The following is a 17,654-nucleotide window of genomic DNA, read 5'->3' as shown; positions in this document are numbered from 1 at the left end:
AAATTCTTAGAAAGTCAACATTGTGAAAAAAAAATCATGATTCTTACTTTTCAAGGTTTAGAAAAAAAGTACTAATTCTGACAAAAAAGTGAGAACAAAATCAAAATTCTTAGAAAGTCAAGAAAAAGTCAGAATTCTGAGAAAAGAGTCAAAATTATTAGAAAGTCTAAGTCAAAATTCTTAGAAACATTTTGAGAAATAAATCAAAATTCTTAGAAAGTCAAATATGTCAAAATTCGTAGAAAAAAAGTAAAAAATTGTGCGAAATAAATCAAAATTCTTAGAAAGTCATGAAAAGTCAGAATTCTGAGAAAATTGTTAGAAAGTTAAAAAAAAGTCAAAATTCTTAGAAAGTCAACATTGTGAAAAAATAAATCATGATTCTTACTTTTTAAGGTTTAGAAAAAAAGTCCTAATTCTGACAAAAAAGTGAGAACAAAATCAAAATTCTTAGAAAGTCAAATAAGTCAAAATTCTTAGAAAATCAAGAAAAAGTCAGAATTCTGAGAAAAGAGTCAAAATTCTTAGAAACATTTTGAGAAATAAATCAAAATTCTTAGAAAGTCAAATAAATCAAAATTCTTGGAAAAGTCAAATATGTCAAAATTCTTAGAAAAAAAGTAAAAAATTGTGAGAAATAAATCAAAATTCTTAGAAAGTCAAGAAAAGTCAGAATTCTGAGAAAATTGTTAGAAAGTAAAAAAGAAAAGTCAAAATTGTTAGAACTCTGAGAAAAGGTCAATATTCTAAGGAAAATTGCAAATCATGGTTTTCGCAAATGGGGCTTTCACACCAACGCGGTTCCAGGGCCGGTTCGGAGCTAGAGCCTGAAAAGCACAGTTTGTTCCTGTTCACACCGCAGCGGAGCCGCCTCGAAGAAATGTTTTTCGACCAAGAAGCAAGAACCGCATACGTCACGTTTATGTTGGAGGCTGGGGCAGGGGCGGGATCAGTTCATGGCGAGTATGGAAAATGAAAGTTGTTACAAGCTGTAGCGCTGAGCAAAGTGACTAGAACGCAACCACACTTATAGAAAAAACACACTTTATAAAGTCAGGCAACGCTAACCAGGCTTCGTGTGATTCTGTTTATTTGCACCTTACCTTGACCATCCGTTCACTGTGATTGATCATTGTGGAGAGAGGCAGACATTTAGTTTTGTATTATAGCAGCTATCGGATGGAATCAATACATGGGCTGCACAGGTTGCCATGTCCGACTATCACAACTAGAATCATAATGAAAAATACGCCGGTAAAATGTGTCTGTGGAAAACGGCTTATGCCACAATAGGATAGCAACAAGTATTCAGTTTAGCTTCGGTTGCTATGCTAACATCACCCATTTTATACCAGAGACACTTTAATAACAGCGTTGTGATGCCAAACAGCGGGCAGCACTGCAGTGGTCGGTAAATGCCGCTGAAACACATTAATAAACAATGAACCACGGCACTTTGGAGAAAAGTATAAGGTTTGAGAAGTAGTTATTTAATTTAATCTGGCTTCGTGTGATTAAAAGCAACACGATCATCGACCCGACGCCGTTGGGGAGAAAATCGGTGACGTTATGATGCAGCAGCGGCAGCACCAGTCGGGCTCTGGGCGGTGTGAACAAAATGAGGGCTGAAAAGAAGAACCGGTTCCGAACCAAAGAGCACAAGAGGAGCTAGAACGGGAACCGCGTTGGTGTGAAAGGGGCAAGAGGGTTCAAAGAACTATGTGGTGAACGTTGATAAACAAATGGTTCTGTGGGTGAAGATGACTTTTGTTTGTTGCTATCTTTAAACATTCAGCGGCAGAAACAAGAGACGAGACTCACTCTGAGGAGGTGACTGAACATCAGATACAGAAAATACTCCGATCCCAAAACCCCTCTTTATTCTGGACTGATATTAAATGTTAAGCGCTGAGTCGTGTGTTTGGGGTTGCACAACCACTATTCCCAAAGCTCCCTTTCTTCGACACAGAACACATTTTAATCCCTTTAATGAGATATTCTGCTGTTATGTAACATCTCCAGCTTTTAGATCAACCCTTATGCTGGAGTAGAGATTAAATCACGAGCACAGAGGTTTTAAAAGCTTTCAGGATCATTTCTAGAAATGTAAATGGAGCATATATAAGATTGTTCTCAGTGTCGTGCATCCTCACACACAGTGCCGTGGTTTGTTGTGTACCTGCATCATTACAGTGATTCTTCTCTCTTCTTTCTGCAGTGCACGCTGTGGAAAGTAAGTCCTTCTTTACTTGGAGTTTTGAAAAAATAAATAATCGTATAAATACCTGTCAAGATCCTCCTTGTCCCTGTGCAGGAACCTGTTTATGTAAATGTGGTGAAGGTTTGCAATTAGACAATCATTTTTTACATTTAAGTGGAAGATACTTAATAACTTAATACTATATAGAATAAATTGCAATTTGGATAAAACTTATTCTAAATAAACAATAACAGGACCTACAGCTCAAAGGAAGTCATATTTCAGTCTACTAAATACATTTTAAGTCAATTTAAAGACCAATTTTACATGCATTTTTTACGCTATGTTATGTCATCACGCCCAAAATTAGCCGCCTTTAGCTTAGCGGTGGTGACGTGAAGTCATGTGACCGTGCTGTAGTTCCTTTATAGCCCAACATTAGCCTCCTTTAGCTTAGCGGTGGTGACGTGAAGTCATGTGACCGTGCTGTAGTTCCTTTATAGCCCAACATTAGCCTCCTTTAGCTGAGCGGTGGTGACGTGAAGTCATGTGACCGTGCTGTAGTTCCTTTATAGCCCAACATTAGCCTCCTTTAGCTGAGCGGTGGTGACGTGAAGTCATGTGACCGTGCTGTAGTTCCTTTATAGCCCAACATTAGCCTCCTTTAGCTTAGCAGTGGTGACGTGAAGTCATGTGACCGTGCTGTAGTTCCTTTATAGCCCAACATTAGCCTCCTTTAGCTTAGTGGTGGTGACGTGAAGTCATGTGACCGTGCTGTAGTTCCTTTATAGCCCAACATTAGCCTCCTTTAGCTTAGCGGTGGTGACGTGAAGTCATGTGACCGTGCTGTAGTTCCTTTATAGCCCAACATTAGCCTCCTTTAGCTTAGCGGTGGTGAAGTGAAGTCATGTGACCGTGCTGTAGTTCCTTTATAGCCCAACATTAGCCTCCTTTAGCTTAGCGGTGGTGACGTGAAGTCATGTGACCGTGCTGTAGTTCCTTTATAGCCCAACATTAGCCTCCTTTAGCTTAGCAGTGGTGACGTGAAGTCATGTGACCGTGCTGTAGTTCCTTTTATAGCCCAACATTAGCCTCCTTTAGCTTAGCGGTGGTGACGTGAAGTCATGTGACCGTGCTGTAGTTCCTTTATAGCCCAACATTAGCCTCCTTTAGCTTAGCGGTGGTGACGTGAAGTCATGTGACCGTGCTGTAGTTCCTTTATAGCCCAACATTAGCCTCCTTTAGCTTAGCGGTGGTGACTAAATACCTCCTGATGTTTATAAACACTAATGAGGAGATTTAAGGGAGGTCAAAGGTCAGAGCCTCAGATGCAGTGCTAACTAACCTCTCTGTGTCTTTTATTTTTAAACTAATCACTCTGAGGAGCTGAATGTCTCACACACTGATCAATAACTCAAACCCCTGACAGATCTGTAACCTGAGACACATCACATTCCCTCTTCTGTACTGAATGTGTATTTCAAGTATTTGTAATTAACACATTTCCCGGGGCGCCCTACATAATGCTCCTAACATTAGGATGGGTCAAATGCAGAATGTACACTTCCTCTCTGTGGGTCGACTCAGGCCTTTTCCCTTCTTCTTCTTCTCTTCTGACGGAGTGTTGTTTTCTTTGTGTTTGTAGTTCACGACCTGCAGAGTTTCGGCTTAGACAACGTAAGTGACTCTGTTTAAAGTGACTGCAGCTCAGATGAAATGCAGAACAGCAACTAACGATTATTAAGACAAACCCATTAAGTGTTTTATCAATGAATGTAAGAAAATATTGTGATTTTCAGTCCCTCAAAAGTCCATCCCGAGGTCTTTAGATTATTCATTTGTCAGTCCTAAAGTCCACATATTCATTTTTATGATGTCAAAAAACAGGATTTTATAACTTAAACATTTTGTTCATGCCATTTTTGCACGAAAAATTACTTTACGGTTTAAATATATATTGAAAAAAATACTTTTCTTAGGTTAATTAATATCATTTGGTTTGGTAGTTTGAATACTTGCACACATTGTGGCTCAGGACTTTATTTGACAGATTGTAATGATTTAAATTGTAGATAGTAGCTCGATACAGTGGAGGAAATACGTTTGATCCCTTACCGATTTTGTAAGTTTACCCACTTCCAAATAAATGAACAGTCCGTCATTTTAATGTCAGGTTTATTTGATTAATGAGAGAGAAAGAATATCAGAAAGAAAATCCACAGTTCGATGCAAATCTATTTTATATAATGTACATTTCTGGATTTCCTTTTTGATATTCTTTCTCTCACTGTTTAAATAAACCATTTCTTTGTAAGTGGGCAAACTAACAAAATGTGCAGGGGATCAAATACTTATTTTAAAACACCAACTTAAATGTTCTTTTAGTCTTTATTATTTACCTACTTTCATTTTGTTTTATTTATTTTATAGGTCTTAAAATATGTTATTCTATTAATCTAACATATTTCAATAACAATATTTATTTTTACGTTTAAAAAAAATATATTTTAATCGTTTCACCTTTATTAGAATTATGGCATTTGTATTAAATATTATTTATAAATATTTATTTTTTATTTGTATTTCTTTTGTTCCTACATGTTCACTTTGTTGAGGTGTTTTATATTTTATATTGTTGCATCGACTCAGTTGTCTTGTGTGTCAGAGAGAAACCATTATTTATTAAACTGTTAAAATGTTATATTTTGCTGCATGTACCTTTTAAAGTTCTCAACAAATAATCTGAGGGGAATCCCTTGTGGTGTATTTTTAACTTGTGATGTGTTGTAAAGCACTTTGAGCTGCACGTGTTGTATGGAAAGTGCTGTTTAAATAAAGCTTTATTATTCATTCCTCCGCTGTACAGTATATAAAAGACCTGATTGTTGCTGTTAATAATTCCTCTCTTCCTTCGTGCAGATAAACATGACCCACCTGATTAAACACCTCTCGTTCGGGAAGGATTACCCCGGCATCGTGAACCCTCTGGACGACACGGACGTCAACGCACCTCAAGGTCAGACACTTCACATTTAACTGTTTCAATTCTAATGTTAGCGGGAACAACCAGAGGGGGGAAGTAGTGGAGCACAAATACTTCGTTACTGTACTTAGGTACATTTTTCTGGTACCAGTACTTTACGCCACTACTTATTTTTCTGACGACTTTTTACTTTTACTTCTCACATGTTGAACTCAAATACCTGTACTTTCTACTTCTTACATGTTGAACTCAAATACCTGTACTTTCTACTTCTTACATGTTGAACACAAATACCTGTACTTTCTACTTCTTACATGTTGAACCCAAATACCTGTACTTTCTACTTCTCTCATTTTCCAAACAGGCTGGTTCCTTTAGTCTGAATGTGTGTTTGGTGGCGTGATCATTATTATTTAGAGTCATTGCGTGCCTATTGATTTGAACACGATCCGTGTATCCATCATTTCCTCGGGCCTCATTTATAAAGCCTTGCGTAGGATTCACGTGGGAAGGTTGCTTACGACGGGCAAAGCAAATAAATACGCAGACATTTTCCGATTTATATAACACTGCTTACGCCGGTTTCCCTTTTATAAATTACAATCAAGAGAAAGTATCGGGGTATCCCTGCAGAGTGGAGTCAATTAACGTTTCTTTATTTTTTATGGTGGGTTGTGTTCCAGCTGTCGATCAGCTGTGCGCAGCGTCTCCACTGCAAACTGTGTTGTGGAGGAAATGTACACAATTTACCTCTGAACTGTAAAGGAGTAGAAGTACACAGTAGCATCAAATGGAAATACTCAAGTATCTCGTAAATGTAATTAGTTACTTTACACCTCTGTCAGGTTGTGGCGTGATACAAAATATTATTTCGTACAGATGCTCATTTGAAATCCCCCTTCCCTCTAATATTATAATAACTCGTCATACAGCTTTAGAAAATATCCTTCAGAATGAAACGTGCTGTTTTATGTCGGTACATTAAGAGCATCAGAACACATCGTTTGACGAGTCGGAAACTTTTATTGACAAAAACTGGACTGTCGTAGAGAGAGAGAAAGAGAGAGAGAGAGAGAGCACGTAGTCATTTGAAAAGTCCCATAGCTGTATAACAGTGTGGTGGAGGTGGCTCCTCCTCCACTCTCTCAGCAGCGTATTCCCATCCCGATGGACATGAAGGTGCCGAACGTCCCGCCGCTTTGCATCATGGTCTTTCCCACGCCTCCCATCAGCTCCCTGCCACGCATCCCAATCCTGGAGACACACAAGACAGACTTTTTTTAACATCGTTTTTCAGCCTCAAAATGTGTTCATTTCTTCTGATTTTTTTACAGTTCTTTATTTAGAAGACAGTTGAGAACATGTCACCAGTTACAATGGACTGTGCAATGTGTTTCTACCCAGTTAGTTATAGTGCTTTGTATAAAATATGTTGGGTGCTAAGTGAGCGCAGAGTTACCGGAGACAGGAGGAAGTGCCGACCATTCGTTAGAAAAGTAATTATACTTTGGGTTGAGAATTTTTCATTTGTCTAATTAGCCAGTTCTAAGGGACACTTTGGACACCTTTAAAGTATTGGATCATAACAGCTGGGATTAAACAAAGTCCTCAGTCTACCCAGTTGCAGTTATAGTGTTTCTACCCGGGTGCCATTATAGGTTTTTTATATAATCTTTTGAGTGCAGAGTTACCGGAGACTATTGTGATTATACTTTGGGTTGAGGATTTTTCCTTTGTCTAATTAGCCAGTTTTTAGGGACGCTTTGGGCATCTTTAAAGTACTGGACCATAACAGCTGGGATTAAACAAAGTCCACAGCTATGTCCCCCAGGTGCAGTTAGTGTAACATCTTTTGGGTGCTAAGTGAGCGCGGCGTTACCTGAGACAGGAGAAAGTGCCGAACATGGCTCCAGCAGCCATTCCCACGGCGAAGCCCATCATGAAGCCCATTTTCACCCGATCGAAGCAGTTGGGCTGCGTCTGTCCGTACGAACCGACAGCCACCGGCATCTGGAGCGGAAAGAGAGACGGGTTTATATCCAATTGATTCACGGCTTTATCATCATGTGCTCAGCAGCTACAGTTTAGATATGGTGAAGAAAAACTGAAGTCTCGGGCTCCTCTAACAGAGCGACATGAGAGGACATAGAACAGATCAAATGCTGCAAGAGAGATGTGCAAGTAAATGGAATATGATGTATTAGATCAATAATCTGCACGATGCAAACAGATTGATGTTCTTTAAAGAGTTCAGGTGTTTAGTATGAGATACTTTTCCCGACTAAATTAGCCTTTACGCAGCGTTCTCCTTTAGCGCCAAACCAGCAGAGAATGAGTCGGAGTTCTGTTTTTTTTGGTAATATTTTGGTTCTGATCTGACATTTAAAATCAACTTGGACAGTTTTCACAATTTACATTTTAAGACTAAACAATTATTCTAGAAAATACTCCATAAAGAAAATAAACGTTGGTTGCAGCACTGACACAGGAAACTGTTCAATAAAACCAGTTGAAGATCCAAGCATGCAGCTTTAAAAAACTGGCAGCAAGATGTTGATGAAGATGAGATGGAAGTAATACTCAGATTTGTAACAATGCCACATTTAAAAAGTACTTTGTTACAAGTAAAAGTCCTGCATTCAAAATGTCACTTAAGTACAAAAGTATTGTCATCAAAATATACTTAAAGTACTAAAAGTGAAAGTACTAGTTCTGTGTAATGGCCCATTTCAAAATCATATATATATTGTGTTTTTATCACAACTGGTAAAGGTGGAGCTAATTTGAATAACTTGATATACTGCTGCTGGATATTTTAACCTATATGTCATAGTTTATGTATTAGTTATAAAACAATCATACTAACCTAACCCTAAAGGTAACTAGTAACTGAAGCTAGTATTGGCTTCTGAAATATAGTGGAGTAGAGTGTAACTGCACTTAGTCACTTGACCTTTCCATCTAGCTTGCTATGAGTACATTATGAAATACATAACCACTACATATTGGACACTGGTTGATACTTGAACAGAAAACCCTACTAGCTGCTAACTGTGTCTTAAACCCAGGCATTAAGGAGTTAATCAGTCGTTCTAACTCAGGTTAATGATTGGCTGGGTAATCACTGTTATTGCATTAGCTAGAGAGCTAACGTTAGCCAGCACCTGTTTTTAACATCTAGCATTAAAAACAACCAACACATTGTTCACTGCACTCAGTAAACCTTTGTGATGAAATACAATACAATAGTTGATTGTTTATTTTGTAAAGTTCACTCTTAATCCCCAGTGTGTGTTGTGTTAGCTTAGCATGCTAACCAACATGCTAACATCTCCTGTGGCCTTGACAGTTAAACACGCGTGTTTTTATCACTAAATATCTCCGTGAATCCACCTTACCTTGGACTATGAGAGTGAAATGTGTTTGTTTGTCTGGATCTTGACTGCAGGACGGTCGAGGGTTTGATGCTGCGGGGTTTAAATGTCATTTAGCACACCTCCATTACCGGATAGAGAAGAGAGAGAGAGAGGAGATGTAGAGAGAGAGAGGGATAATGTGGAGGAGAAAATAAACAGCGCCACCGGTGGTTCACTTTAGTACTGCTGTTAGTGAGGTTTTTAACCATTGTGCCAGATAGATACAGTCAAGGGTGTAACTTTGGTTTGAGAAGTGGGGGGGACACAAAAAAGGGGGTCCCCCGCAATGAAACATCTTCTCGATTTGATTCCATTTCCTGCCTTTCTACAAATATATTAGGGACTATGGTGTTAAAAAGTCCACGAGTAGTGTATATGATGAGTGTGCAAATTGATATCCTATCCATGTGAACCTGATTTCTTTCTTTAAATTGAAGTCAAATGCATCAATCTGGTGCATTTAAATAATGAAGAGATGTATGGATACAGCTCTCAACACTCATATGAAACAGAACTGTATGTATTTAAATAATCAAAAAAACATTAGAATATGCTCACAACCAATAACACATGGTTGATCAACTCCTCGCTCCTATCTGTATCTTACATTCTTTCTTTTTATGTATGCATATTTTACTAATCACTCCCCTTTCAAACTGTGTTTTTTATTTTGTTACTGAACTATAGTACACATTGGAAGAATTTCTTAACTTATTTTTTACAACTAGGCTTATATGAAATAGATTGGAGATATTTGTTTACATGTATTCCCTTTGAGACCCTCTGAGATAATTTAGACTAAAGTTTACAATCTAATCCCTCAGAGAGTCCTTTAGCTCACTGAGCTGACATTATCTCTCTCAGTCCGGCAGGAAAGAGCTCTCCCTCTCCTGATTGTTGAAACAGCTTCTCATCTCCGTTAGCTCCAAGCTAGCACCAGATGTTAACAACAACCCCTGTAACTCTCTCTCTGTCTCTCTCGGTCTCTCTCTCTCTCTCACAAAATGCGCTCGTGCCACACACACACAGACGCTCCTTCGTAACGATGACCGTTTGGGTAAAAAAATAAAAATAAATTGAAAAGTGGGGGGGGACAAACGGGATTTTTAAAAGTGGGGGCCATGTCCCCCCTGTCCCCAGAGGAAAGTATGCCCATGGATACAGAAATATATACTTTATTTATATCTACAGAAATATTTAGAAATACACTATAGACAGATAACGGCATTGGATTGATGTACATTATAATTGTGCAAATAGTTCTGGGTTGTAGAAAAGGAGACACTTTACAAGTTATGGGTCAGTGCGTTATTGCAGTTGCAAGAACATTTCCCCCATTTAATTAATTACATGTAATGAATCACCTTGGCTGATGATGCACATTTAGGCTTCTCCGAATGTTTCCGATTTTTACAGAAGTTCGAAATGTTCTCAGAATTTTGACTTTTTCTCAGAGAATTTCGATTTTTCACACATTTCATTATGTAAACAAGCTTGCATTCATTGCATTAAAACTCTATAAATGTACAAATATTTAGTAGTTATGATCAGGAGTGAAGCTTTTTTGTCATCCAGTGGGACGGGTTAATAAATAAACCAATTAAAAAATCTATTTTAAGCCATTTCCAGTTTGGAAGAAATGTTTTTTTATCTAAAAGTATGTCCACCCATCTTCGACCTGTTTTCCGTGGTCGGGACCCCAAACTTCCCTTCCCCTGATATTTGACCTCACTCTGTTTGCTTTTGATGCCTTCAAATTATATTTACAACCTACTGTGTCGTGTGTGTCTGCATTCGTATTTTAACAATCATTCCCTTTCCTCTCCCCACAGCATCAATGATGTACCAGTATTTTGTGAAAATCGTTCCGACCATCTACGTAAAAACTGACGGAGAGGTGAGTTCATTTGACTTTCTTTCCGTATATATTTCCTCTTTTTATTCGAACCCCATCAAACCAGACAGCTAGACCGGTGGACTTCAATTCATCATTTAAAACGAAAAAACATTTATCAATTATTTGTATTTAAATAATTTTGGTGCTATAAACTAAAACGTGATTTGTGTATCCTTATTTCTGTTTGTGATATTGTCTTCAAAACGTTATTCATCATTAAAATGAGACTTAAAATGATAGGCTGTCCGCCATAATTTGAGACAGGAGAAAGTCTACTGTTTAACTTAAAGCTGTATGAGGCAACAATTTATAAATTAAAACTTAAAAGTATTATATTACTATGGACATTTACAAAATGGAGTTCATCATCTGGAACTATTTGTGTCAGAGAAAGTGGACTGATTTCGTAAAACCTCATATGCCAGATTTTATTCGTACAAACGTTTGATTTTACTGTGAAGTCCCGATCGCTCCCTAATCCTCGTATTGTTCGTACGTATTTCGGACCGACAAACTTAAGATGTTCAATTACTATGTCTCTAAAAAACACTGTGTAATTGTTTGCTGCCAAATGTCAATACTTTTTGTTTTCCTGCAGGTGGTAAAAACAAACCAGTTTTCCGTCACCAGACACGAGAAAGTGGCCAACGGGCTGATAGGAGACCAGGGGCTGCCGGGCGTCTTTGTTTTATACGAACTGTCCCCGATGATGGTTAAATTCACAGAGAAACACAGGTAGGAGAAATAGAATAGATTCTTTATTGTCAGTGTGGCGGCTCAATTTCCACTTCAGTTTGAGTCGCCGAGAGGTTGGCTTTATGCTGCGACGTGTTTCAAAGAGAAATACTGAAGTGAGGTAGACAAAACAAAATAACTATCGGGGCAACAACGGGAAAAATGACAGCACAAGCTCACCCTCTGTCACCGCACTCAACAAGAAACAAGTGACATAAATACACAAAACACACACACGTGACGGAAGTGCTCAACAAATACAAATAAAAGTGACGTAAACAAATAATAATCTCAAGCTAGGTAGCATTTTGGCTCCGACAGTCATTATACAGGTACAAAGAGGTGAGTAGAGCTACCTGTACTACATACAAACAACAAGCACATCAGCAGGAGAGGACTCTTTAAAGTAGAGACACTACATACTGATATGCACCTGAACATCAGCAGGAGAGGACTCTTTAAAGTAGAGACACTACATACTGATATACACCTGAACATCAGCAGGAGAAGACTCTTTAAAGTAGAGACACTACATACTGATATACACCTGAACATCAGCAGGAAAGGACTCTTTAAAGTAGAGACACTACATACTGATATACACCTGAACATCAGCAGGAGAGGACTCTTTAAAGTAGAGACACTACATACTGATATACACCTGAACATCAGCAGGAAAGGACTCTTTAAAGTAGAGACACTACATACTGATATACACCTGAACATCAGCAGGAGAGGACTCTTTAAAGTAGAGACACTATACTGATATTTACCTGAACATCAGCAGGAGAGGACTCTTTAAAGTAGAGACACTACATACTGATATACACCTGAACATCAGCAGGAGAGGACTCTTTAAAGACAACACCATGATTCAAGAAGTCAATGTAAATGTTCATGCCAGTAAAAGAAGTGTGAGTCTTTTTGGTTAAAACAACATTTTCTCTCTCTCTCTCTCTCTCTCTCTCTCTCTCTCTCTCTCTCTCTCTCTCTCTCTCTTATCTCTTTCTCTCTCTCTCTCTTTTCAGATCGTTCACACACTTTTTAACAGGAGTGTGTGCCATTATTGGAGGAGTATTTACAGGTCAGTCCCTAACACACACAGCAGCTTCAAATGAATACAAATGAAGTGGATAATAAATCCTGACGTTCTCTTTCCTCTTGTGTTTCCTCTTTCCTTTCCTTTTGTGTTTCCTCTTCTCTTTCCTCTTGTGTTTCCTCTTTCCTTTCCTTTTGTGTTTCCTCTTGTGTTTCCTCTTTCCTTCCCTCTTGTGTTTCCTCTTGTGTTTCCTCTTCTCTTTCCTCTTGTGTTTCCTCTTTCCTTTCCTCTTGTGTTTCCTCTTGTGTTTCCTCTTTCCTTTCCTCTTGTGTTTCCTCTTGTGTTTTCTCTTGTGTTTCCTCTTGTGTTTCCTCTTGTGTTTCCTTTTGTGTTTCCTCTTTCCTTTCCTCTTGTGTTTCCTCTTGTGTTTCCTCTTTCCTTTCCTCTTGTCTTTCCTCTTTCCTTTCCTCTTGTGTTTCCTCTTGTGTTTCCTCTTGTGTTTCCTCTTTCCTTTCCTCTTTCCTTTCCTCTTGTGTTTCCTCTTTCCTTTCCTCTTGTGTTTCCTCTTGTGTTTCCTCTTGTGTTTCCTCTTGTGTTTCCTCTTTCCTTTCCTCTTGTGTTTCCTCTTGTGTTTCCTCTTTCCTTTCCTCTTTCCTTTCTTCTTGTGTTTCCTCTTTCCTTTCCTCTTGTGTTTCTTCTTGTGTTTCCTCTTGTGTTTCCTCTTTCCTTTCCTCTTGTGTTTCCTCTTGTGTTTCCTCTTTCCTTTCCTCTTGTGTTTCCTTTTGTGTTTCCTCTTTCCTTTCCTCTTTCCTTTCCTCTTGTGTTTTTTCTTGTGTTTCCTCTTGTGTTTCCTCTTTCCTTTCCTCTTGTGTTTCCTCTTGTGTTTCCTCTTTCCTTTCCTCTTTCCTTTCCTCTTGTGTTTCCTCTTGTGTTTCTGCAGTTGCCGGATTGATCGATTCGCTCATCTACCACTCAGCTCGAGTCATCCAGAAGAAGATAGAGTTGGGAAAAGCCTCCTAACAGCGCCCCCTGCTGGCCTCCACGGTGAAAGAGAAACAGACAGGAAAGAAAGGACAGAGGGAGAAAGGACAGAGGGAGACAGAGAGGTTTTAAATCCGCCACGTTTTCGATTCCTCTGTCTCTCTTTTCGTTCTGGAAAAAGCACTGAAGAGGAACTTTTGGGGGGGGTTTTGCTCTCCGGTAACGGAGGTTTTTTTTGTGATTGAACTCGAGAGGAAGCTTCTTTTTCATCTTCTTCACGGAGGACGGGAACTTCACTTTCTTCTTTAACGTCCTGATTCACATTCGTTAGAGGATCCAAAGGGGTGAGGATGAGAGGGAGGCTTTTTGGGAAGGAATACGTCACCCCAAAATTATTCATTTTCATATCAGTAACTCTTTTCTCCATTTAACTCGTGAAGAACCACCAAATATAGCAAGTTGTGTGAAGTTGATTAAACCTTTTTTAGGGTCGAATGTTCCTTTAAAAACCAAAAGTGCTTCAAAACCAGCTGAGTTTCTTTGATTTTCAGCTGAATAACGACACTTTACGGCAGATAAAAGACCCCAAAGTTATTCCTATTCCTATCAGTCACTCCTTTCAAACTCTTGCACACGTTAAAGCAAATGTGTCCTTCAATGTGAGGAAGTTGAAAGTGAAGAACGACCATCTATTAAAGATCAAGATTTTGATTCTTTAAAGACTTTCTGTACAAAAAGTCCCTCAAAACCAGCAGATTGTCTTTGATTTTCAGCTGAATAACGTCACTATAAGGCAGGTAAAAGAAATACTCCACCCCAAATGATTCATTTTCCTATCCATCACTCCTATCAAACTATTCCACGATTTAAAGCAAAGTTAAAAGTGAAGAACGACCATCTATTACAAGTTGTGAGATGTTGATTAGATACTTTATTTTGGGGTGAAATGTTCCTTTAAAAGATCAGAAATACTTCAAAACCAGCTGATTTTCTCTGATTTTCCGCTAAATAACGACACTTTACGGCAGACCCAAACGATTAGTTATCTGATCAGATACTTCCTCTCTGTAACAGCGGAAACCTTAATGGAAGAAACAACATGTATTTCATCCAGAACCACAGAAAGTCTAACACGACACATAATCATTTGTTCTCGATAAGATCTGAATGTATTGGGAAAATGTAGGGATTCGTTTTGGATTTTATTTTTTTCAACAAAAACCACATTATTATCTTCCCTGTTGGGTGACGTGTTCCTTTAAAGACTTTCTGTACAAAAAGTCCCTCAAAAAACATCTGATTTTCAGCTCAAGATGCCACTTTAAAGGCAGATCTCTGACCTCAAGCTTGAATTAAAACCCACTCTGTGTAGGATTTGGTTTTTGCCATCGTGAGAATCTGAATGACTTGAGTTTACAGCCGTCAACACAGAGATGCAAAGAGTCAAAAACAAGTAGAAAATATGGGTTTATTTAGCCGGGAACTCGAAGTCAGCCGCTTTCCATCCAATAATAACGTCTCATTTCATGAACGTCCACCTGTTTTAGTGCCAACTCTCCACCGTGACATGAACTGTGTTATTTGTCTCTCACAGTGTTTTTTGGATTCATGCATTTTTTTAAATCCTACATACAGTGGCTTTAAAATAAAGAGATTTTATTTGAAAATGACTCGATATAATCAGACGTCCTGCAGTGTGAATGGAGTCAGTGTTTAAGAAGTGGTAGTGAAGGAGTCCCATAATAGTCTGTTTGCAGTTTGTGATCACAGAAATGTTGTATACCCTAAAGTTTTATGTTAAAAATGTACAGTGGGGTCTCCAGCATATAGAAACTGCCGGATACTAACTTGCATTTGTTGGGAAATGGGCACAATTAGCATAAATTGCATTAAATAGCATCAATACACACACATTATTGGCCAATTTGGAGCATTTAGGAGTGGGTTTGGAGGTTATTGAGGATGTTGAATTCAGTTCTGACCGGCAGATTCAACAGATTTGTTGACAACTGTAGTTACTTGTGACAGTTAGTAGGTAGGTAGGTTGGTCAGAAAGTGGCTATATTCATACTGTACACTAATTTTGATGGACTTTAAGTCGATTTAAAAGTTTTACGGGACACAAAACAGCCATTTTGGATCCTGGAAATGTCAGAAATGTATTCAACATCCTCAAAAACCACTTAAAAACCATCCAAATCGGCCAAGTATTTGATTAACTAATGTCGGCATATGCTACTTAATGCTAATTGTGCAAATTGGTCAACATATGCAGGTTAGCATCCGGCAGTTTCTATGTGCTGGAGACCCTGCTATACGTTTCTATCATAACATGTGGTCATGTATAGGTTCACTAAGCCGCAAAGTAGACTAATAGTTCAAAAAAAGGACATAAAAAAACGTCCCCTTTTCATTTGTTATGCACATTTGAGTATTTTGAGTTTATTTTGAGCCAAAGAGAAAACCTACTCAGTTTTTCTTGGGGCTGTCTCACACACAAACCCGTCATAACTCAAATCCTGGCTTATTATAAAATACAGCTTCCATAAAGTATCTCCATCTAGGCTCGATTTGAATTCCGTCCAAGCCAGTCAAAGCAGTGTTTACTCTTAGCCTGAGACCCCATTTACACGCGAACGCATACGAAATGCAAACGAACCGAATACGATATCAAAAAAGTCTTCCGTTCACACGAGACCGCTCGGGAGCGCTGGAGACGCTGTAGTACATGTGCCGGGCCTGTAAGTGGCGCCACAAAATACACCAAAAGCAGTGAAGAAGACCCCCGAGCATGGTTGCCATGGTTGCCCTGCTGTTAATGCCCCGCGATGGACTTAGCAACATGTAGTTCATGTAATTCTCCAGGTCCCCTTGTTGCTGATGGTTGTGGTCGAGGAGCTGTAGATTTTGCACTAACATCTGTAGCATGGGCAGTCAGTAGTAGCCAGTAGCTACTGACCATGCTACATTGCTACAGCAGTGAGCAGCAGAGGTGGGGAGATGCGGGGCTATGGCTTCATTGTTATCAGGAAATGATCATAAAGGGCGTACACACTGAGCCGTGGCTATACGAAAGAGAAAAGCAGCGGATTCAACCGTTTGCGTTCTCGTGTAAACAGCACCTTAAAGGGACAGGCGCTAAAACAGAGCGTTTCAGACAGGAAGTGAACACAGGTGTATAAAGACGGACATTATGAGAAAATAAAAGTCTATTTTGAACATTAAAGCAGGTAATCATGTTGGAGTAGACCCAAAAGACAAGAAAACTCTGAAATAATTTGCCCCTTTCAATGGATAGAAATGCAAACCCAAGCTCTATTTTCAGAAAATTCTGTAATTTTTCTGACTTTTTGTCACAACATGATCGTGGAAATGTATGATTTAGAAGTCAAAGTTTGTTCAGTGTGTAAATATTGTACCGACACATCACCACTGCCTCAGAAACACTTAGTGAATCTCACCTGATTGAGTGTTTTCTGTGTTAAAAAAACACTTACATATATTTTTATTTCTTATTGTTTTTCGGGGGGAAAAGGGCTTCTTCTTTTCTGCTGCTTTCTTTCTGTCGTTTCTTTGGATTAATGGACAACAGTTTGCTGTTTAATGATTATATGTGGGATTTGGGGACATTAAAACCAGTGGTGGAAAGTAACTAAGTACATTTACTTGAGTACTGCATTTAAGTACAATTGAATGCCACTTTAAACTGTTTCTAAACTACATTTAAAAGGGTACATAATGCATTTAACATCATCATATTAAGATGGAGCATTATTATTTAAACTTAATGCATCTCTACAAATAAAATAGGGAACAGTTTGAGGTACAAAAATGTGAAATCATCTAATATATTACAAAAAGCGAATATTGTACTTGTACTACTACTAGAGAGGTATTGATCCCAAATTGGGAGATTATTTTAGATACCTTGAAGAAAGAACTAAACTTTAATAATGAACAGTTAACAGTAAAATGCTACTTGATGCAACAATACACACACACACACACACACACACACACACACACACACACACACACACACACACACACACACACACACACTGTAAAATGCTACTTGATGCAACAATATTGGCTAATGCTCCAACACATTGTACGTGATAGGCTAAAGGGGCGGGACATCTCTATGGTGTTGACCAATCACAACAGAGCCGGCAAGCTAACCAATCAGAGCAGCTCTGGTTTCAGACAGAGGGTGAAAAGAGGTGCTGCAGCACAGGCATAAAAGAGCATAAAGAGCTTTTTGAACATCCATATTCATTAGTTAATGTTGTCTTAATAATATAAAGCTGTAACTAATGTTTTATATATTTCAAAATGTAGTGGAGAAGTTTAAACTATGTGTATACAGTACAATAGAAGTACCTCAACATCAAACTTAAGAA

At 38.6% G+C, this 17,654-nt stretch overlaps 2 protein-coding genes across 3 annotated transcripts in view; one reads left to right on the top strand and one right to left on the bottom strand.

Moving 5' to 3' along the window:
- The window catches only part of ergic3 (ERGIC and golgi 3), a 32,066-nt gene that overhangs the window by 13,681 nt on the left and 731 nt on the right, over window positions 1-17,654 (top strand). Inside the window, exons 8-14 of one of the 2 annotated variants that reach the window (XM_079684396.1) lie at window positions 2,219-2,233; window positions 3,846-3,877; window positions 5,120-5,216; window positions 10,432-10,496; window positions 11,095-11,231; window positions 12,260-12,315; window positions 13,211-17,654. The exon at window positions 13,211-17,654 is cut by the window's right edge and continues 731 nt beyond it. In XM_079684396.1, coding sequence (XP_079540522.1) covers window positions 2,219-2,233; window positions 3,846-3,877; window positions 5,120-5,216; window positions 10,432-10,496; window positions 11,095-11,231; window positions 12,260-12,315; window positions 13,211-13,290 — 482 coding nt within the window. In that variant the 3' untranslated portion in view covers window positions 13,291-17,654. The remainder of the gene's footprint in view (window positions 1-2,218; window positions 2,234-3,845; window positions 3,878-5,119; window positions 5,217-10,431; window positions 10,497-11,094; window positions 11,232-12,259; window positions 12,316-13,210) is intronic. The other variant, XM_079684397.1, reaches the window with a different exon arrangement.
- Window positions 6,187-8,741, bottom strand: romo1 (reactive oxygen species modulator 1). The gene is made up of 3 exons (XM_079684410.1): window positions 8,582-8,741; window positions 7,063-7,193; window positions 6,187-6,437 (listed from the first exon to the last, which is right to left on the bottom strand). The coding sequence occupies exons 2-3, from the start codon at window positions 7,191-7,193 to the stop codon at window positions 6,329-6,331; spliced, it is 240 nt and encodes a 79-aa protein (XP_079540536.1). The 5' UTR covers window positions 8,582-8,741; the 3' UTR covers window positions 6,187-6,328.

Source organism: Notothenia rossii (assembly GCF_949606895.1).
Source record: "Notothenia rossii genome assembly, chromosome: 5".
NCBI lineage: Eukaryota > Metazoa > Chordata > Actinopteri > Perciformes > Nototheniidae > Notothenia > Notothenia rossii.
The sequence above is the reverse complement of the archived record's forward strand: the minus strand, read 5'-3'. Positions and strand labels throughout refer to the sequence as shown.

Excerpts from the sequence above, each read along its gene's own strand:
- romo1 (XM_079684410.1), bottom strand. The coding sequence starts at position 7,193 with ATGCCGGTGGCTGTCGGTTCGTACGGACAGACGCAGCCCAACTGCTTC. Across the intron at positions 6,438-7,062 it reads GGCACTTTCTCCTGTCTCAG|GATTGGGATGCGTGGCAGGG; the intron begins GTAACGCCGCGC and ends GTGTGTCTCCAG.